At 38.6% G+C, this 22669-nt stretch overlaps 3 protein-coding genes across 8 annotated transcripts; 1 reads left to right on the top strand and 2 right to left on the bottom strand.

Moving 5' to 3' along the window:
• Positions 1–42: 42 nt before the first annotated feature.
• On the bottom strand, positions 43–6989 carry LOC121946633 (cell division control protein 42 homolog). 2 transcript variants are annotated; one of them, XM_042491296.1, is made up of 6 exons: positions 6902–6989; positions 6230–6363; positions 6044–6116; positions 5344–5453; positions 2397–2594; positions 43–1563 (listed from the first exon to the last, which is right to left on the bottom strand). In XM_042491296.1, the coding sequence occupies exons 2-6, from the start codon at positions 6332–6334 to the stop codon at positions 1474–1476; spliced, it is 576 nt and encodes a 191-aa protein (XP_042347230.1). In that variant the 5' UTR covers positions 6335–6363; positions 6902–6989; the 3' UTR covers positions 43–1473. The 2 variants fall into 2 exon arrangements, with proteins under 2 accessions (XP_042347230.1, XP_042347231.1); XM_042491297.1 differs by lacking the exon at positions 43–1563 and adding an exon at positions 1666–2236.
• Positions 6984–22648, top strand: LOC121946630 (acidic mammalian chitinase-like). 4 transcript variants are annotated; one of them, XM_042491287.1, is made up of 11 exons: positions 6984–7059; positions 8687–8797; positions 17671–17700; positions 17810–18011; positions 18826–18882; positions 18973–19138; positions 19405–19529; positions 19696–19819; positions 20916–21101; positions 21294–21413; positions 21711–21913. In XM_042491287.1, exons 4-11 carry the CDS (start codon positions 17878–17880, stop codon positions 21882–21884), a joined length of 1086 nt encoding a protein of 361 aa, XP_042347221.1. In that variant the 5' UTR covers positions 6984–7059; positions 8687–8797; positions 17671–17700; positions 17810–17877; the 3' UTR covers positions 21885–21913. The 4 variants fall into 4 exon arrangements, with proteins under 4 accessions (XP_042347221.1, XP_042347222.1, XP_042347223.1 ...); XM_042491288.1 differs by having other exon boundaries at positions 8687–8823; XM_042491290.1 differs by lacking the exon at positions 6984–7059 and adding an exon at positions 22155–22648 and having other exon boundaries at positions 8782–8823; positions 21711–21852.
• Positions 8922–12694, bottom strand: LOC121946632 (CMRF35-like molecule 1). Of its 2 annotated transcripts, XM_042491295.1 has the most exons (4): positions 12636–12694; positions 12187–12552; positions 9878–9932; positions 8922–9704 (listed from the first exon to the last, which is right to left on the bottom strand). In XM_042491295.1, the coding sequence occupies exons 1-4, from the start codon at positions 12670–12672 to the stop codon at positions 9557–9559; spliced, it is 606 nt and encodes a 201-aa protein (XP_042347229.1). In that variant the 5' UTR covers positions 12673–12694; the 3' UTR covers positions 8922–9556. The 2 variants fall into 2 exon arrangements, with proteins under 2 accessions (XP_042347229.1, XP_042347227.1); XM_042491293.1 differs by lacking the exon at positions 12636–12694 and having other exon boundaries at positions 12187–12629.
• Positions 22649–22669: the final 21 nt, after the last annotated feature.

Raw genomic sequence — 22669 nt, 5'->3', positions numbered from 1 at the left:
TGTAACTCTTAATCTATGTAACCATCAAGTCAGACGACAACATTTAGTATTTGAAGTTAGGTTTATTCATAATACTGGTTTATTGTGATGCTTTATCACAAGCAAGATACAGTACAACTTTAATGTCAAATTGAATAAAAACCAAAGAGTCCAAGAAACTCTCAACATCTTCCTTGTTTTCAGCGTCACCTCGGCTCCTCTAAATCTCTGGATCAGTAATGCACACATTGTATTCAGTCAATAAGTTATGAGTTAAACTCACTATATTTACAGATCAAATTCAAGCCCATCATCCAGGCGCTGTTATAGTAAAAGACAAATGCAAATAGTGCTAGTTCAGTCACTCAAAAATTCTTCACAGGGTTTCAAACTATGTATAGCATTTTTGTAAGAACTGTCACAACGTGTTACTGTCTGACTTCAGCAGCGAGTATGTTCGGTTTACAAAACGGTTCATTAGCCCGGGGTTATAGGCTGAAATGCTCCTCAAAAGTTCAGCTCCTGCAACTTTTGAGGAGCATTCAGGACACACATCACCTTCTTGTTAACGCACATCTGTCAAAAAAAGTAAATGACTGGGAGACTGTTGTTCTCCATCTGCTTGCATGTTAATTAATAGTTGCTATTTTTGACTTCCAATCTTGCGTGCTAACATATTTAAAACTTCATACGTTTCCTATTTCTTTGTCAGCTTCTGCAGATTTCTACTTTGACACGTGTCAATTTATCAGCTTATTTTTTTGGCAAACTTGTGGTACGATGGAGCATAGCCTAGAAATGTCAGACGTCAAATATTTCTCAGATTCACCTGGAGGCTATGTCGACATTGAACATGAAATTATGTAAAAAGGGGTAAAATGCAGCAACTTTTATTAACCCTTTGCATTATTCTTAAATTATTGGGAAATGTTTACGTTCTATGACAATGCGGTCTCAACCACACGCTGTCAGAATTAAACAAACTGTTTGAATGAACTATATTTTTGAACGTATAAATCAACTTTGATGGAATTACTTGAAAGTTTAAAAAAAAAAAGATGTGAGATATACTAAGACATAATTGGAGCAGCTCACTAACTCAACCTTATCAGCTTGTGTTGTGTTTTACAGGACAGTCATAAAAAACAGAAATTCTATTAAAAGACCATTTCATAGCAAGTTCTTTGAGAATATCACTTCAAAATTAACATGAACATAATGTGAACAACCTGACAGGTCACCTATGGTATTGTAAGTATTCAGTGTTCACATCACGTGAGAACATTTCAGTGGCATCGCATCATCACAAACATCATCAAATGTTACTCTGAAAATCATGTTCAACACATTGAATATGTATTTAGGTTAAGTCAGTCAGAATGCAAATATTTCATAATATCTCAACTCACGCTGGAATGTGCTTGTGCAACAAACCTCTTCAGTACTGCTAACCTAGATTTGGAAACTGGTGTGGAGAGAAGGCTGCGACGAAACTTAGAGCAGAACGCATTTACGTCTTTTCTTAGGTTCAGGAGGCTCCAGGGCAGCCAGTATTGCCTCATCAAACACATTCTTTAATCCTTTCTGTGGAAATAAAATATTAATATTCAAAACAGGGCTGTGTTCCAAATACAAATTAACATCTTCAGGGAACTAATTGCAAAAGAAGGCTGAGTAGAAATGGAGCAGGGCGATCAAAATTTTCCTTTATTCAAATAACATTATACAAGACTCCTTCATGATCAAGTTGTCTGCGTAGAGACAAAAGCTCGTGGAAAATTTTGATGCTGCAGTAGAAAAAAAGGTTACCGCTGTCTAAGACAGAGTGTGGCATAAATGCTTTGTAGGGTACAACTGATGCAGAAGAGCTCAATATTGAGATCATAACAAAATTTAAATAACAAAAACAAAGTCCCGTCCAGTTTCACAGACTTGCACACGAGGTGCGGACAAAAGAAAGAAGAACTTAAGATTGGCACTCTTGTTATATCAGGCAGCATGGGTAACTGTGATTAGGCTGAGTTGAAAAGAAAGCACGCATGAACAGAGGGGGGGGGTTATTGGGCACAAAGTTTAAAAGAGCATTGTGGTTATTTTAGTGACGGACATCTCTTTACAATGAGAAAGCAGCAGACGATCGAGAGGCAAAGCAAGATGCAAGAAGACATCAGAACAAACAGCATTTTCTCTTTCTTTGAGTTTCAGGGGGCTCTAAAGCGGCGAGGATAGCCTCGTCAAATACGTTCTTCAGTCCCCGCTACAGAAAGAGGAAAAGAAGGAGAAAAGACAGGCACACAACACAGAGTTAGATGGAGTTTTAAGCCAAATGCTGTTAGCAAAAGACAAGTGTTTCCACCCTTGTTAGAAGCACATGCTAGCCACACCGGGTTTATGAGTTGTTTGATGGGAGGTCTTACCTGCGTTAGGGCTGAGCACTCGACGTATTTGACTGCCTTAAGGTCTCGAGCCAGCTTTTCTGCTGTCTCGGGGGTGATTGGCTTCTGTTTGTTCTTGGCTAGCTTCTCCACTGTGGAGGGGTCATCACGCAGGTCGATCTGAGTGCCTACCAACAGGAACGGGGTCTTGGGACAGTGGTGAGTTATTTCAGGAACCCACTGGGGAATAAAAACACAGCGACAGAGCGCTCATCAACAAAAGGCAGATACATCTGTTGTTACACAAGAAAACGCTATGAAGTCGCTTGTGATGGCAAAATTGTTCTCTGAAATTTGATGGCAGTCAGTTGAGGGGAGCGGATATCTGTGGATAAGGTTACATGGAGAAGAGGCAGTTAGAGGTTTTTTTGGTGAAGTAAAATATAAAGGCTGGCGTTTTGGACTGTATATTAATCTAAAAGAAAAGTGGATCTGTCGAGGCAAGGCAAGTTTATTTATGTAGCACATTTCAGCAACAAGGCAATTCAACATAAAACATAAAAAGCACTGGGACATAATACAGAAGACATTCCTATGCAGTTAAAAACTTAAAAGAGCTTGAGAATAAAAATAAAAACGTAAAATAAACACAAAAATAAAAGTCACAGTGCAGTGTAAGAAATTAATAAATATGTGATTTAATCTAAGGCAGCAGTAAAGAGAAACATCTCAGGCTTGATTTAAAAGAACAGTGCTGCAGCAGACCTGTGGTTTTTGGGGAGTTTTTTGCAGATATGTGGTGCATAAAAACTAGTCTCGACTCTGGGGAGATGAAGCAGACCTGTCCCAGAAGACCTGAGAGGTCTCCATGATTCAAACTGTAGCAAGAAGGTCAGAATATGTTTCTAAACCACTCAGTCTAATATGTTGTCTCAACGCTATAGATAGTAAGTTCTATTTTGCTTTCTTCTGTCCCTTTTGTTGTGAACTGCATGATGCTTTGGCAAGATCAAAATAAAAATTGACTTTGCAAATATGAATGATATACAAAGACAGAGACGGCAGTGCACATATTGAACATACAAATTAGCCAGCTATCTGAGGAAAGGCTGGGATAATAGGGGGAAAAAAGCTCTTTATGGAGATAATCAAGAGATATTTAATACTAAATGTCAACACTTCATGTGGGTTATTGTTTTTTTGTTTTTTGTTTGTTTCTTTCCTGGTCCACATGCTTTGTATATGCAAGACCGGAAGACGTTTGTCAAATAAGAGTGTGCTGTAACGCCATGAGGCAATTTCTAACCATAATGACCAAAACTTCCTTTGATTAGAGACTTCCTATTGTTAGAGGGTCATTAACAAAACAGGATCAGTTAACCAGATATTTCCGCCTCAGGAAACATATTCCAAAAATGTTTGCATATCAGCATGCACGACTGAATCACATTCACTTAGTCTGAAAAACGGTATCAGTATCACAAGGCCACAGTCGATGGTTTTCCTGTTTATCTGGCCAATGTTCCTCTCTGGCTTTTTGAAACATCCCCTACTTTACACTTTAATTAGACCATTGTCCGTGATCATTGGATCCTGGGTGATTTCCAGTAAAAAAATAAAAGCCATCCAGTGATTTATGATGGAGGCAGCGATGAGGAAAAACACTGAACAGCACAATGTGTTGCATTTAGAGTTAACACCATCACTAAAGCCTACTTCAGTAGTTTGCATGTTTAAGGGTATATATATATATATAGTTATTTAAAATCATGCTGTTTTTAAAGTTGTTTGTCCTTTTTTATTGTATTATTCCTTATTCCTGATAGTATCAGTCAATATGATGTCGGAAAGAAGTTAAACACTTACGCTAGACAAACACTAAATTGGGTTAGCGATATTTTAAATGTTTAACACTAGAATTTCATGTTGAGTGAATGTTGACATTATGAAGTTTTGCAGATGATGGTTTTTGTTCTCCATATCTTCCAACTAAATGTGGTTCTGCTACGTCAGGTTGATGTTGGTATGAGACGCTTGCAAGATGATAATTTTTGGTTACTGGACAACACAACTTAAAACCAATATAATATCAACTTCCATCTGTTGTCAGTATTTCACATCAAAGTGACGCTGGCATTTAACATTTAGCTGACACTGAATTTTGGTCACCTGACGTCACAACCTCAATTTGACCATCAAAGTCTAAAGCCCAGTTCAGACCAATGATTCGTAACAAGACACAAATGTTTTAGAACGTTGCAGAGAAAAGTTGCAGCTCTGTAAACCGGTCGGTCTTAGCTCAACTTATGGTTTCACCTGCAACTAAGCTTTTCAAACTGCTAGCGAATGATTTTAAAATGTACGGCACATCACTTATTTCTACAGCCAACCTGCTTGTAACAAAATCCACTGGTCATGTCCGTTATCTGCGTGTCAGCGTCTCGCTGCTGTCAATTTCTGACAAACATCCTCCATCCCCACTGAACCCGAGTCTGCCACATTTTATACCCCTGCGGCCATGGGCACGGCTGTCAGTCTCTGTCCTCACAGTGTGCCGATGTCGGACGGAGGATCACTGCTGCTGCTCGGTGTATGTGCTGCATGGTGTTTTATTTATATTGTTTCTGTTTCATCACCAGCCCACTAGATATGCAGCTGTAACAAGTATCTCACTATTATCCTCAATCTTATTTTATTTTAAAAGCTGGAAATCAGAACGGAAGCACAAAAATTGTTGCTACAGAAATGATGAATCATCTCTTTTGGTTACATTGGTGAGAACTGGCAGGTTTTTAGAACACTGCAGACCGGCACTCTGCAAGTAGTTGCAAGTTTCAACTCGTCTTGTCGCAAATCTTTGATCTGAATTGGGCTTAACGATGTTGGTGGTGAGCTGGGCAGTTCATTATCAGTTAGTTGGAAGGAAAGGATGCTGTCAGATTTGCGGGTGAGCAACTCCACTGCTTTCCGATAAACGCTGTGTACTCACCTTTTCTTTAACATTCTCAAACGAGGAAGGTGAAACAACTGAGAAACAGACTAAGAAGACATCTGTCTGTGGGTAGCTTAGTGGTCGTAATCTGTCGTAATCCTCCTGACCTGTAAAAAGACCACACCACAAATGAGTTTACCTTATAACAGACAGGTAGGAATGCAATTAAAAAGAAATAGTCAAAAACAGGGGTCGACAGATTATGGGCCTGGCCGATTATCGGAGCAATTAATTGGCATTCTGCCTATTATGTGTATCAACATTTTATTTTAATGATCGCCGATATATCTTATTAATAAAAAAAGTGTGCGTTTCACATTCAACCAATGCTAGGGAAGGCAGTCTGTAATATATGCAATGAAAGTGTCATCATGGGAGGAACTTTTACTTTGAAAAACCTCAGCAGGCTGTTGCTATTCAATGTTTCACTGAACTTTATTTAAAAAGTTGCTGGAATCTTGCTGTATATAATGTTTAAAGTTTAAATTTTAATTAAACATTTGCTAAAGGCAGTTAGCTAAAGTTTTGTGTTGGAGTTTATTATATTCCAAATTCTAAATATTGACAAAAAATATTGTAATTGCTATTGTAAATGCTTATGTGTTCCAAATATTGGTTATTGTCTCATCAAGTGCTAATGATCAGTATTACTATTGATATTGAAAAACCAATATCGATCAGTCAAAAATAATCTTACCTGCTGTATCAAATAATCCAAGGGTGTATGGTTCACCCCCGATCATTACAGTTACTGCATAGTTGTCGAAAACCTGTTTTGAAAGAATTACAGGCATGTTAGTGTCAACTTGAGGGGGTTTTCTCAACCAAAATGTGTCTCTCCAACAGTATGCATCTGACTGTGAAACACCCCAAACTTACTTACCGTTGGTACATATTCAGAGGGGAATTTGTTGGTGGTGTATGAAATCAAAAGGCAGGTTTTACCCACTGCTCCATCACCCACCACCACACATTTGATAGTCTGCATCTCTGTGCTTTCTGCTGGCACGTTAGCAACTGAAAGATAACACATTTGGATATTTATTATGTTGTAAATGTAAATAAACACTGGTCCTAACATAATTGCAGGCTATTTAAGTGTCTATCCTTATCAGCTGCTACTGACAGCTTTGATTAATTAAGGGGGAAAGGCTGTGTTTCCCAACATTAACTAGTGTCACACCCCATCATCAACACTGTGCGGAGGCTAGCGCTGGCTACTCGTTTATTTAATCGCTTTATTATCTTGCTGTTAAACTTGTAAATAAGATAATGGGTCAGTCACACGATATGATATTGTGTTCTTTAAAAAGCGTGTAACGATAGTGAAACTACTTTGTGTATCGGGTCAGCCAGCTAAGATAACAATCGCTAAACAATGCTAGGTGGTAAGCTAGCTTAGCAACCGGCCGGCTAACGTTAGCTTGTAAACTAACGCAGGTTTCTCGCTCTGTCTGAGTCCCAGCTGACAAAACGAAGCATGAAAACAATAACCGAAGTTGTATTTGTGATCTAACTACAGGCAGAGTGGCGAGGAAATGTTTGTGTTACGTACCAATGTCCCTCCGTGTCTCCGCTAGCTAACGTTAGCCGTCTGTTTCGCCGGGCGTTGGCACCAGCGATCAGCAACTTGTTCCAGTCGGTGAGAAGCGGAGTCCAGACTTCACCAGTGACCGTCAAAGTGCACCAGTAACACCGGATATCTCCTTCAAAGTAAGACAATCAGCAGACATTGCGAAATCTGACGCTATATTATACAAGACAGGTACCAAAGTAGCTATAAAAATGACATAAATGTCAAAATTAGGTATTTTTCTCTGTATGTAACCTTGTTTTTGTGTAATTTATTCACATTGGTGGAGCATAAAGACATTTGTTATTGCACTTAGGGACTGTACTTTATTAATCATAGTAGGCAACCCTGTTCTGACTCTTAAGTCATAAAGTGCAGCCACTTTCATAGTGCTTTTGGCGTAAGATAGAGAAGCCAAAAGTCACCTTTTGTGTCTGCATGAAACGCCGCGGGATAGTCAGGTGAGACTACAGCCGGACAGAACTGGTTGTTGTGTTATTATGTGTTGCTGGACGGCCAGACTGCACCTACTGCTTCTGCAAAATACATGCACAGCTGGCGTCCCTTGAGAACCTGGCTCGACCATAGACTGTATATAAAGATGGACAACATGTCAGTGGCCCTAAACATAGGTCAAAACTAAAAACTAAAAGTACATGTCAAATATTTTTTTCCAAAGATGGTTTCTGACGCTGAGTAGTTTACAACACACTGATGTTTGTTCAAATGATTGTTTTTATGATAAGTTTGGTTTTAATGATTGATTCAATTTTACAAAAAGGGGAGTTTCTGCTATGATTGACAGCTATGACTGCCAATCCATGCACTCGCATCCAATGGAGCTGCTCGTGATTGGTTGGATGGGTGTTTTGGTGGGAACTCCCCCACTGCGGATATCGCTGCCTTGCAGACTTTGGCTCTGAATGACTTCACCAGTGCAAGATGGCATCAACCGAGATATTTTATTTCCATTTAAGCATAGCGGGAGGGTCATTTTTATTTATATACAGGCTATGGGCTGGATGGAACCTGTTGCGTTTCATACACATACAACAGGACGGTGTCAGGTAGAAATGCTGCTGATAACGATGTAATATAAGGAGCACAAGGGTGCCTACGGTGGACCTTCAAGCAAGAGTCCCCTAACCCTTACAATCCATGCCAGCATGAGTATGTTGACGTCCCAGCGTCCGTTGCCATGTGCGGCTGTTGCCTAAACATAACCACCTGTAGTGTAATCCCACCATGTGCTTGCGTTAACATCACATTAGCAGCATCTCAGAATGTAAAGAATTAAAAAAAATGAAGTGCAAATAACAAACAGTCCCTTGCATGACATTTGCTCTTAGTGTTGGTGCATAACATAAACATTTTACATGAAAGTGAAATGAACAATAAAAGTAAGTAGGCTATTTAAAAAATCAAGAGACAAAATATATTGAACACAAAAAAGAAAAAACTATTAAAATATATGCAATATATATGAAATAAATGAAAGAGCTGTGCAAATTATTTGCAGACATGCAAAATATCATCAACGGGACATGCAACAGTATGAAGTACAAAAAGATTTTCATTAATATGACATGTAGCCCAGAGATAGATGAAAACTTTAAAGTAGTAATTCTAAGGTTCTTGTACTTTAAATATTTCCATTTTATGTGTTTTTACACTGTGGTTTTGCTACATTTACCTCAAGATCTGAATAATTCTTCACCCACTTTCTGAGTATTCACTTGTCTCCTACTTGTGCTTTTATTTTGAAAGGCAACTTTCCTTGGTTATGGTGGCTGTCTTGACGCGAGTTCATGCCAGAGATTCCTGCAGCAGAAGTGATGACATCACCTCCTAAATCCCTCACACCCACCTGAATCAGAGGTATCTCTTCCATACTGCATCTACAGGTAGAAAGCCATTTATCTGAAAATATGATTGATCAGTGCAGATTTGCCAGACTGATAAGAGACACTGACAGATTTGAGTATTAAACATGTTCTTTGTATTCACACGTCTATATTTATTATTTACAGTAACTGAGCTGAGTTAATTACAAAACAGATGAAAACATGTAGAACACAATATGGTACAAAAGCCCTGAAATGAATACCATGTTAAAATGCTCAAGAAACAAAAATCATCAGCTTGTATAAAGAGAGAAACACTCTGACTTCTGATCTACTTCTGTGATCCTTTCTTTTATTATCCAATAACAGAGCAGGACGGCACCACTTTATTATTTGTCCACGTTCTGTCTTTCATGCACTTCAATTTCACAAGAGTTGGGCCTACATTTAAATCTGAAACTGGTGGTTAAAAGTAAAACGAATATCAACGTCTATGACGGTCCTTAAAAAATCTGCAAATAAATTAGAGGGAAGCCAAGAGCCTCAGTTCTCCAGAGGTGCTAATTTTAAGATGATTGGATATTCAAAAGTTGGGCCCAAAGTTATCTTAGGCCCTGGCACTGAAATTAATTAGGTTTTAATCATTTAGATACTGGAGAAAAAAAAGAGTCTGAAAGCCACTTTTTCCACTTGGTTTAGTTCTTTGTTTAATTCACACACTGATAGAACTTCAACTGGAAGAATAGTTTTGTCGCTGCAGCGCATGAATGAGTTTATAATTCATCTGTGACTTTCAGTTGTAGATGTTTGAGTTCTGATGTTGAAATTCTTGTTGCAGCTGTATTTTCCTCGTAGCATTTATCCTCCAAACAATGACGTGTGTTGATACCAAACAAAACAACATAAAAATAAAGAGGATCCAACGTAGAGTCGCCCACCAACTAGTTAGAAGAAAAAACAAAAAGGATTGGGGATTAGAATTACTTTTGTTCTTGGCAAATAATTGTGCATGTTTATGCATTCAATTATATGAATTGTTGTTAATATTTTATTAATATTTCACTGAATTATAATATGGAAATTGCTGTAAATTGTCCCTGTGGCATCTTCTTACCTTATTCCATCTTGTTCCAGTATATTGGCTGTTGTGGTGGCAGTAGTTGTCATTACTGTGGGGAAAAATACTTTGCATTTAAAGTCAACAAATGACATTTACTGACCGATTAACCCTGTCTCCTAGAAATTACATTTATACACAACGAACCATTATATTGCCCCAATACTCCTTAACTAAATATGATGTGTTGGCCTGCCATCTCACCCTTACCTCACGAGAACATGAAATTAATCAATTAATTAATTAATTAATTAATTAGTCATAAAATAGTTTAGTGTTTTGTGTAAAATGTTATACCCTCAGTCCTACAGTAATAAGACTTTCTTTTGTGTGAGACTTTATTAGAATATATTGGCATTCTGGCCTAAATAATGTTTCAAAGGGTTTTACACCCTGCCTAGAAATATAATGAGTGAAATAATTCATATATGTTATTATTATTATTTTTTTAAGTTTACAAAAAGCCTTCTTGTTAACAATGAGTGCAATTATATAGACATAAATAAAACCTGTTCATGAGGATTAGTTTGGTGATGATCATTTTTAGGTATATGATGTCCATATAGCACAGAGATATTGTGGTTATTCATATTTCCAGTATACACCCCAGTTTCTTTCAGATTATTCTACCAAGCATATTCAGGTTTCTCATAAACAGAATATGGTGTTTACACGCTAAAATGCACCAGTGGGATATTCCAAAAACCGGACCACAAACGGGTTATTCGTGTCTTTGTATCAACTCTGTATCAATCTAAAACTACAGTTGGTAACTTAAAAAAACCCAAAGGTTTTTGTCATATGGGTGAAACTGTTACTATGGGTGTTGCAATGCGAGGCAGCAGCTTGGGTCCATGTTTACTTTCTGTCTGCTGCAAAACATCCCAACAGGGAAAAAAAGGGACCTATTTTGTCAAGTTTGAAACTGTTGATATACAGACAGTGGTGCGTGAACAAATCAAAATCATGTCCCTCTAACTGGCTCTAATGCCATTTGCAAGAATACACCACGGCTGACTGAAAACAACCAATCAGAGCCGAGGAATCTCTAATGCAGCTGTAAGGTTAATCAATGCTCGTGAACAAAGGTCAAACGGTAAAAATAGGCAGCACTGATTAAATATGAATAAAGATTCTGTTTCTGCATGGCCTATTTCTATTTTCAAATGTTCCCAGAGAAATATTTTAGTGTACTGTTTAGCTGTAAAATGAGATAGTTTGAAAATAGCTGAGCCAAAGCCAAGCACCTGCAGGACCAAACGTTCTCATTTTACAGCTGAAATATGTTTCTGAAAACGTTTTAGGCGAGAAATATGCAATGCATTAACAGATTCTTGATACATATTTGATCAGCGCTGCCTAGTTTGACAGTTTGACTGCAGTTCAGAAGCGGTGATTGTAATGATTGACAGATATGTTAGAAGCCACATTTACACAGACTGCTCTAGGCGGAAATATCACATCCAATCGCGGAAAAGGGGGGCGGAGTGGTCTCACCTCTGAACCGGAAACAGAGGTAGTTACAGTGCCGTAACGAAAAAGCTGGAAAGGTGTAAACATGGGACATTTACATGTGCGATCCACTGCGGGAGATTTAAAAAGCAGCTAATTCAAAGAAGAACATCTGCAGTAAATGTCTGCAAACTGGGAAAACATTGAGATTTGGGAGCGACTTACCTTCCGAGATCAGCCGAAAGAGAAACAGAGAAAGCAAACATTGTCATTGGCATGTTATGCGTTTGTTATTGTTAAGAAAGCGCTGCCAATGCACATATTGTTTGTCTCGCTAAAGGCGGACGCTTGTTGTGCCTCTTTTGATTGCAGAATGCCACGATGCAGTGTATAATCACACACTGGAGTAGAGTGATGCTGTCGTCGTTTGGTTCTGTGTAAAAATGCAGGGGCGGTATAAAAGGGGGACTCTGCTTCAGCCCTACAGCGTGTAAAAGTGGCAAGAGACTCCTTGTCTCTGATTGTTTTTTTTTCGTTCAGCCGGGGTGATTCTAGCAAATGCTCCAAGAAGCACTGCAAGGAGGCGAAGTAATGTAATTTTTCCTGGATGATCTCTCTCATGCATTACTGTCAGGATATAGTGACGGTTTCAGCAAATATGACAGACAGTTATTTTTTTATAAAAGTAACCAGCTGTACTTTAAGGGCCTATTTATATTATATTAAATATAAGATTTTTGTCAACTTCAGTTGAGTTTAACCTACAAGTTTGACTCAATTATAGGAGCACCTGTCTTTCTGAGTTACTAAAAACATTGCGGTACATTTGATGAAGTGTCTGAGCTGAAGTATACCTGCGTGTGAGAGTCGGAGCCTGACGCCAGTGTAGACGTTCCTTCCCTGTCTTGAGATGACACACCAGTACATATCCTTATCACTTTCCGTGAGCGAGGTCATAGTCACAGTGAAGACTCCTGCCTCTTTATCATCTTCAATGGAACTTCGGTCACTATATTTCATCCTGGGTGTTCTCACCACTACTTTACACCACTCATATATCTGTCCTTTGCACCAGTACTTTTCATATTCTCTGAACTGTTGGTTGTACTGACAACGGATTGTCACAGATCCTCCGTATACTCCTGTTACCACATCTGGAGCTGACAGCTGGGCAGAGTCCACTGCATGCTTTGTTAGCCAGAAAAGACAGAAAACAGGAGCTGAAAAATACAAAAACATAAGTTCATCATAATTTTCAAGTTCCATTTACACAACCACAATATTTTTAAAAAGCTACTTTTACCACTGAAGAAGGTAAGAGAAATCCCTGAGGTCCTCATTGTGGGAATGCAACAAACAATGTGAAGCAGAAGCAAAGTGTGCAATATTTGAAGGCTTCCTCTTATTTCTCCCATGTGGTAAAGTTATGCAATCTGGTGGTTCAAGAGTTTTTGGCAGTGTTTATTTGCGTAGGCTTGTTTGTGCAGGCATTATTGTGTTATCCTACAGCACAGCAATGTTTCTCTTGAGAATCTTTTCCATCTGTGTGGGATACTGTGAAATGTGTAGAGTTTAAGGCTGTTTTTTAAATACTGCAACAGCAGGTGGCACTAAAGACCAGACTGTCAGAGGACATAATATGTTCAGTAGCTATCATCTTGAGAGCTATTCTTTTCTTTTGTGTTGATGAAGGTAATTTCTATGTGCACATCTTATATCTCAAATGCAGGTAGAAAATATCACTTGAGTTTTTAGAAAAGGAGAGCCCGCACACTGCTCTTGCTCAGCATCAAAATGTATTGATCATACTACGTTTCAGTCCCTCTGGGCTTTTGTCAAGTGTTTTGACTCTGCAGTGGCCACAGTGTGACGTTCATGTCTCCATTAACGCCATTTACAATGAACACAGACTCATGAGACCCAGTGGTGAAGGACAGCACGGCCTTCTTGTCCTTAAAGACACCCGGTCATGCCAGCCCTTCATGATGGCAGACGCAGTCCATGGGGAACTGAAAGAGCACAAGGTCTCCCTGAGTGGGTGTGCGTCTTTCCTCTGTGATGAAAATGCACAATTTTCCTTCCCCTCTAACATTTAGTCTCTCTGAACATGGATGAATTACTGAACTGGCCTACTGGGACCCAAAGTGTGAAGGGCCCCTGGCCTTCACTTGGAAAGTGTCACTCAAATTAACAAATATTGATCAGAAAGGGACTCAAAATGGCCACAAAAAGAGACATGAAATTACCCAAAAAAGACACAAATATACTTAAAAAGACACAAATTGACCTTAAAAGAAACACAAAATGACAATAAAGACATGCAAAGGAAATACAAAAGGACATAAAACTACTGCAAAGAGGAACACAACAACCACAAAAGGCACATGTACATCTCAAGGAGACACAGAATTACTTCACAGAGGTGCAAAGAAACAACAAAGAGATAAAAAAGAATTACAAGGATAAGCCAAAGGACCAAAAGAAAGGCACAAATATACCCCCAAGAGATGCCAGAAGATGCTGACAACTACAAAAAGACACAAAATGACCAATACAAACACAGAAGTAGATCAAAAAGACATCAAAATGACCACAGAAAGACACAAAACCACCAAATAAAATATAAATATACCCCTAGGAGACACAAAACGACCTCAAAGATACACAAAATACCCACAAGGACACAACAAATTACCACAAAGAGAAATAAAATTAGATGCTGACAACTACAAAGAGATTCAAAACAACAAGTCTGTGTGTCTTGCTCATATGTAAGAGAGGTTTTGGGGCCCTTTGCATGTCTGTGCCCAGGGGCCCATTGTCTCATAATCTGCCCATGTGTCTGGACCTTTGTCAAGACTGTTTTGACTCTTGGAGACTGTGATGTTGAGCAAGAGCAGTGTGCAGGATCTCCTTTTCTCAAGAGAAGTTAATTGAGACTACATGAAAATCGAATAAAATTGTAGTGGTTTCAATTTTTCCACAATCATGCATTATAGCAGTCTTCCTGTTCTTTGCTTCAGAAAGCAGATCCCACTTTATCTATCTATCTGTGTGAAAGCAATATCATCTTTTGCCCCATTGCTTCTCATCCATTGCATTAGTCTGATTTTTTCCTCAGGGTTTCATCCAACTAATTTGATTCTTTGCCATTTTGCATCAATGTACATTTTTAATGGTTTAATAATGATGTAAATGATGCTGTGTATTATCATAAAAGATTATGCTTCAGATTTATTGCCATTGGCTCTGATATCTCGTGCATATCACATTCACAGCGACTTTGCTGTTTTTCTGTGGTGCTGTTCAGTGCAGACATGACTTGACTTTCTATGATTAATATTGCCTTGGCTCATGTGGTATTTTTTAAAATATAATCTTGATCTTGATGGATTGCTTTTTCTCAGTTACAGTCAATAAATTGCTGTTATAGTATTTATAATAACAACTCGAAAATACTTTCAAATGCTTTTAGTCGACATTGAATTGGCATTGCCCAAAATAGTCAAATGCAGTGTTTGAATGTTACTTAGTATATTTACTGTTGTCTTTTGGGCTTTGTTTTAGGGTTTTATGTTTGTTTTTTTCTATGTTTCATGTATTCATTGTGGTCAGTCTGTTTCCTGTTTTATTTTGTCAGTTTTCTCCTCATGTGTCATGTCTTGTGTTTTCCATCCAATCGGCTCTCTGCCTGCTCCTCTGCCTCATCACGTTATTCCCCTCACCTGAGTTTCTTCGCCCTTTTTCACCGTCTGCACCTCATCCTGTTGTCAGTGTAGTTTGTCTTAAAATCTGAAAGACTGCAGAGCAACAAAATAATAGATTACCCCAAAACCAAACAGAAAAAAGTAACAAGAAAATTACCTAAAAATAAGGAAGAGAAGAAAAAACTGTTGTGCGTTTATTCTCTACTATGTTTCTTTTGCTGTTTGTTTCTGTATCTTTCTGTTTTGTATTTTAGGACGGTTAAGCACTGTGGTCAGCTGCGGTTGTTTTAAATGTGCTCTATAAATAAAGTTTGACTTTACTTGAGCAAAGGATCTGAATGCCACCTCCACCGCTGCTCATGTATATATGTAGACGTAGCAATTGTAGTAGAAAAATATTTATACAAGAAATATCACAAGGCGAGACACATTATCATTGTGTAATCTGAGCTGATTATGTTAGACAGCAGAGGTGTGAGATTATAACACAGTTCTCATGTAGGTGGACTTACATGTCTTTTCTAGGCAGCATCACACCGAGCTTCATGCACCATATTTTGAAACATTACTTTATGTTACAGTGCGTGAACTTCTCTCTCTGACTTTACAAGGAAGTTGAAATGACGCTAATGCCCTTTAAGGTCAACCCACACAGGAAAAAACAGAACTGTGATTGTGACACATGCACTGGTGCTGAGTAAGTGGCATGAAGGTTACAACACCGGTAGGCACAAAATTGTTTTTTAAATTTACCCATTATTAACCAATTAACCCTCTTGTGTAACGCTCAGACATCTTTCACAAGCTGTTTACCCCTTTAAAACCTGAGAAAATTGGTTTTATTTTTTTCTAAAACATGGGGGGAAAGGCATTGACCAACTTGGCAGACAATGTCCCACAAATTACAATAATTACCTAAAAATTAGTTTTAAAAAAGAGGGGAGGATTATTAGAAAATTATCAAAAAAAAAAAGAAAAAAGTCCAGAAAACTATATTTGTCATTTTTCTTTTTTTCCATTTAAAGTGATCTTACAGAAAATAAATAAATAAATAAATAAAATAAATATAGGACTTTTTTGTCTTTTTCGTGTGTGTTTAATTTTAGGTAATTTTCTACGTATTAATTAGGTTTTTTTGGTCATTTCTGAGCCATATCTTTTAAGTTGCTTTTCCCCCGTGTTTTTGAAAGAAATCAAACCGATTTGCTAAAGTTTAAAAGGATCAAACACATGCTTAGGATAGTTATAGCACAGAAAGATATATATTAAATAGCCTTGACTACTTGTTATGGAACTCATAAGTTAGTGAATATTAAGGCTGTAATTTAATGAGGTCACTAAGCAGATGTATAATTTAAGTACATGACATGACAGATTAGTCTTTGATTTGCACCTCAGGCGGGTAAAAAAATGTTTTTTAAACTTTCCCGAGATGATGAAATGACCTTGATTAAAACTTAAATTGGACTGTTTTTCTCTTTTAAGTAAGAAAATCAGTGGATAAATGAATGTCAATTTGTGTGACGTCTTAGTTCATTTTTGAGACATGCCATGAAAAGCACATTGGCTTGAGCTGAAAAAACGTCTGGCTTCGGCTCAGTCAAGGTGTTTTCCACTAACACCAGCATATCTTTCTTTAAATATTATCTGAATTATTGAAGATAAAGAAGGCTGCATTATAATGTAGGCAAAATGATTAGATAAGATCTCAGTTTACTACGTGAATGCTTTTGATTTTGATGCAAATTCCTCTGTGACATAATGATCCTCTTTTTGGCATGATTGGAGTTGTCAAACATATTTATCATCACATATCTGCAGTCTAAGCAGTTTTTCAAAGGCAATTTGGCTCCTTGTTTCTGTGAGTTGACTTCTAATGTCTTATGTCACCGCTGAGCAGAGACAGTAAATTCACTGCGCGACATGAAAGGCATATTTGATAAGATATCACAGATTCATGCACTTTAGTCAAATCAACAAACATCTGTCTTTCCTTCTGTTTTCCATGCATGCATAGATAATTCACTTTAAGCATTTAAATGTTTTACTTTCTGATATGAGATGATTTAATGCATATTTAGCAGGTCAAGCCTAATGGATAAAATATATTATATCCCAAAAAAGTCCATTTGTTACAAATTCTTTTAAAACAAGCCTGAGGCACGTTTTCTGCATCGTATTTGCTTTGGATTATGTCTGCTTTGGATAAACGAGTCCTTCACACAAGGAGAAAGTGGCCCTGTGGCGAACATGCCTGTAAGTGTGATAAGAAATCACATATTACTCCTTACGTGAGCACATTTGATAACCTTCTCTGAAACAATCTTTTGCGAATAAACACCTTTTTGGCAGATGTCCCATAAGTCTGCAAACTTGGAGTATATAAAAGTGAGTGCACCTGTTAGATGACCTCCTTGTACAAGGTAGTCATGGGCAAAGTACTGTTTGTAACGGGTAAGTCAGTGCTGATGTATTCTGAAACATAGTTCACTTGTGTGTGCACATGGTAATTGCTATTTCCAGGATTTGGATATACAGTATATTGCATCAATTTTTAGAGAATCATTTCTGGCACTTTTTCCAGTTAATGTCTTTTTGCTCAAAGATAACAAGTGACTTTTAATTTTACAGCTCTGGCCTTGCTGCTGCACGCGCAGCTTGGTAAGCAATCTATGAATATGAGATACAGTGTGCATGCTTAATTTTCATTTCATGGTCCAAAATTGCTTTTCGTTTGATCCGTAAATAATACATTTCTTTTGAATCAAAGGCTCATCCTTCATCCTGTCATGCTACTTCACAAACTGGGCGCAGTACAGACCACCTCCCACCATTTACATGCCCAATGACATCGACCCATGCCTGTGTACCCATCTTCTGTATGCTTTTGCCACCATCAAGAACAACAAACTGGCCACCTATGAGTGGAACGATGTGGAGCTTTACGGTCAATTCAACGCCCTGAAGAACAAGTGAGTTCCTGAAAGGATCCAGTGGCGCGCCCAGAAATTTTTCATAGGTGGAGCCACTGAAAGTCTTTGAGTAGCACACCAAAAACTAAAAAGCATAACCGAATTTTGGGAGTTTGCTGTTGAAATATATATTAGTTTTAAATACATACATAAAGTTAAGGGATCACAAATTGACATATTTCCGACATCTGTCACAAGCTATTTAACCCTTTCAAACGTGAGTAAATTTCTATAACTTATTTTCTGAAACATGAAGAAAAAAGACAATATCCGACTTTGCAAGAAATGTCAAAAAAATTTCACGACATTAGTAATGGGTGACAAGAAACTGACCTAAAAAACAAATTTTTACCAATTTCTCGCTAAGTTTGAGCCATTTTTTTGTCGTTCATTGTCATTTACAGTCGCTCATTGCCTTCTCCCCATATTCTTTTTAAAGAAATCAAACAAACTCGCTCAGGTTTCATGGTTTTATATTACTAATTATCTGATGTGTATACTGGTACAGTTGACATTTTGTGATTCAAAACAATCCTATTGAATGTAATCTGCATAAACATGTTTTAGGCAATTTATTTTTCTTCAAACAGCCTTGTTGTCCTTTTCCTTAAAAAGATGAAAAGGAGTACAGTGATCGTAAGAAACAAAACATTTTGTAGAAACAAGCCTTAATTAAGTTAAGTGGAGACTCCTCTGTATTGAATAAAAAGAAATATTCTCTGTAAATATTTAAGTTTCACTAATTAGGTTCAGTTAGTAAAACAAGAGTGTTTTTAGTCGTCACTGCAGTGTGAAATTTCTGATTCTTTGGCAGGAACGGAAACCTGAAGACTCTTCTGTCTGTTGGCGGATGGAACTTTGGCTCTACAGGGTGAGATCATCTACAGATATCTGCAGTCTTGGCACTCTAAATAGTGGATATCTTCTGTTTAAATCCATTTATTTTCTCTTCCCACATTAGATTTTCACAAATGGTGTTGAGCGCTGCCAACCGTCAGACCTTCATCGACTCAGTCATTACATTCCTGAGGAAGTATGAGTTTGACGGGCTTGACATTGACTGGGAGTATCCTGCCAACAGAGGAGGCTCTTATCAGGATAAGCAGTACTACTCTATTTTCCTGGAGGTTTGTTTGTCTGCTCTATTTCTGTTTTTTTTTTCACAGTATGGTTTAAATCATTTTATACCTGATAGCAAATATAACTGTTCAAGCTTGCCGTAAATGTTTTGGGCCACAATAAGTCCCCATGGGGTTTCCACTGTGCCCTGCGCATACATAAAAGCAAAAAAAAAAATAAAAAAAATTACAACCTGACCATATTACAAATCATGGATTATGAATTCTGGAGTTCATTTAGCGCTAAATATTTCATATCTGTTGACATTCAACAGGAGATGAGAGCTGCCTTTGAGAAGGAGGCCAAGCAGAGCAACAAGGCTCGTCTTCTGATGTCTGCTGCTGTGTCGGCTGGAAAGGACACCATTGATTCTGCTTATCAGATTCCCAAGCTTGGCCAGTAAGCACTTGTGCAGTATTTATGCTGTGTCCAGTCTTATCCACAGCAACATAGCGGATCACAGTTGAACAGAATGACTCTGAATCACTCTTTCAGTCTAAATGATCAATATAAGCTTGTGTAAATGTGTTGTGGTAAACCCTTCATTTTTGTTTTCCACACTCAGGAGCCTGGACATGATCAACGTCATGACATATGACTTCCATGGCTCTTGGGACCCCATGACCGGCGAGTGCAGTCCCCTGTTCAGAGGCCCCGAGGACCAGGGTGGTTTTATCTACTTCAATATCGTGAGTACTTGAACATCCTCACAGAGTTACCAAAACTCATCTTACGTGCAGAATACACTTGCAGTCTACAAGCTTTATCTGAAACTCAGACTGCAACCTCCGAGGCCGAAAAATTAAGCTAAAACGGAGGTACCAAAAACTGCAGTTCCTCTAATGGCCACTTGAGGCTAGCTCCAACAGCGCCACTTTAAGTGGCAGGTAGGCACTGTCTTTTGACAATTCAATACCATTGCAACAATATTGGACAGTGGATAAGAAATTATTTTCTCTGTAGTTATTTCTAATGCGTTACCTTCTGTCATTTTCACAGTCTTTTTTTGTCTGCTGTCGTATCTCACTCAAACTGCGCCACATTGACCCCAAAATCTGCGGTGGTGCTATATTTTGTCCCCATTCTTTCAGAATATGTGCACAAATACTCACAAAATTCACTTTAAGTATGGACCGAAGGCTCCATCTGCATCTGCATATCTAAAGTTGAGCATAAATGAGCCCTAAAGAATCTGATATTCAGTTTTTCTGGTAAGCGCATTTTGTTTAAATGGTTCTAAGCCTGTTTTTAGCTATCAAAAATTAGTCTTAGCATTATTACAGTTAACCATAGCTGTGAAGGCACCATGCTTTATTTTTTATTCCTTTATTTTTTTATTGTTCTTTAAAATTTGAACTGTGTACTTCTTGCTGGGCCCTCATGGCCACACCAACATACTGATTTATTTATGTAATTGTTTGTTTGTTGTCTCTGGCATGCTCCTTGCTCCTGTCTGCTGCTGATTTGTGGATGTCTGTATGGTCTTTAGACTGTTGAAATTGAATTGTCCTTTGGGACAAATAAAGTTGCTTGAATTGAATTGAATTGAATGCTTATCAGGCTAGCAGCCAGTGTTAGCGTTGTCTCCCCCTGTCTTGTCCAAATGTTGCCACTTTTAGCTCCAAAAAGCCAAGATGGTGACAGTTAAAATGCCAAACTCAGCGCTTCAAAATCATGTGATGTCACGTTGGCTCCATCCCTTATTCTATGCTGCAACGACATTAAATCCTCGGCAACAGTTGTCCTGCCCCTGAACCACATAAAATTCCACCTGTTTTGTTTTAGGATTACGCCATGAACTACTGGAAGAGCCAGGGAGCTCCAGCTGAGAAGTTGATTGTTGGTTTCCCCACATACGGCAACACATTCACTCTCCGTAACCCTGCTGACCACGGTGTCGGAGCACCTGTCGCTGGTGCTGGAACTCCGGGAAAGTACACACAAGAGGCTGGAGAGCTCGCTTACTTTGAGGTATGCCTTCTTATTATTATAAAAAACTAACAGAGAATAAGCCTGAATGTTGATGGTGGTTCAGCGTGAGTTAATATTCTTCTGTAAACTTGATAACAGAGCAGGTTGGTTTATCTTAGCAGTGCAGACTCCAGATGAAGACGTGAACGAGCTCCTGGGTTGTCATTAATGCAATGCTTTGTGAAATCACAGATCTGCGGCTTTTTGAAAGACGGAGCCACTGAGGTTTGGAACCAGGCCCAGGATGTGCCATATGCCTACAAGGGAAACCAGTGGGTGGGCTATGACAATATGAAGAGCTTCCAGATCAAGGTAGCAGAACTGCACAGAATACTTGTTTTACCGTTTGACAGGCCCATCTGTTGGCTGTTGTGATTTACCTCTGAGCTAAAAATGTTTCCCAATCTCCATAAACTGTCAGGACTTAGATTTAGTATTATAAAATGTGAAAGTTCTCCCTTTGCTACAGCACAAGTGACAGAGGCAAATGTATTTGAATATTTTATTATTTGTGGGGTTATGCTGCAGTTAACAGCAAACATTGTGTCAAGGTCCTCTGATGAAGTTGCTATGTTTTGACCTGAAACGCCCCCTTCTGGTTGTCTGCAGGTTGACTGGCTGACTAAGAGCAACTTTGGTGGTGCCATGGTTTGGACGATTGACATGGATGACTACATGGGCACTTTCTGCAACCAGGGGAAATACCCACTGATTAATGTTCTTAAAAAGGGCCTTAATCTGGAACAAGCATGTAAGACTCTCAGCCTTTATCATTGGTGTTAAACCTGAAATCCACAGTGTTCTCAGAAAAAAAAATTAAATACTTAACCCCTTAACACCTACATCAACATCCATTTTCTTGTGCTGCGGTCAAATGCCTTTTGCAACCATTTAAACTTCTTGAGAAAATGGGTTTGATGTATTTTGAAAACAGGGGAAAAATGCAGTGAGAATCAACAAGCTATGTCCCGCAAATTGACTTCTTTTTTTGTTTGAGCACTTTTTGGGGTAATTTCTTGTTCAGGTTTCAAAGGGTTTATTAATCTTTTTCAGCCTGCGCCCCTCCCGCCACCCGCCTTCCTCCAATTGTCGGAATGAGCACGACCGCCAGCTCTGGCGGCAGCTCTGGAGGAGGCTCCAGCAGTGGCGGCAAATCCTCTGGTGGGGACTCCGGCACCAGCGGTATGGACAGCAATTTCTGCAGTGGAAAGGCTAATGGCATGTACCCCAGCCCAACAGACAAGAACCAATACTACAACTGTGCCAATGGCAACACCTTCTTCGGGCACTGTGCTGCTGGTCTGGTCTTTGACACCTCCTGTTCTTGTTGCAACTGGGCATAAAGCTGAAGTTATAGATTGACTGTTAACTGCTTAAAGGCTGGATGACCCAGTTTTACATTTTTTCTCAGCTCCGAGGGGCCAACTTCTCCGAGTACAAAGTCCTTTGCTCCCACGATGGATGTTAAACAATGTAAAACCTGAGGCTGTCCTCTTGACTAGTTAAATTGGAAAAGCAAAGAAAATAAACATTTGAATTGTCACAGGCTTGTTGTATGTTTCCACATT

Source organism: Plectropomus leopardus, chromosome 8, assembly GCF_008729295.1.
Source record: "Plectropomus leopardus isolate mb chromosome 8, YSFRI_Pleo_2.0, whole genome shotgun sequence".
Classification (NCBI taxonomy): domain Eukaryota; kingdom Metazoa; phylum Chordata; class Actinopteri; order Perciformes; family Serranidae; genus Plectropomus; species Plectropomus leopardus.
The sequence above is the reverse complement of the archived record's forward strand: the minus strand, read 5'-3'. Positions and strand labels throughout refer to the sequence as shown.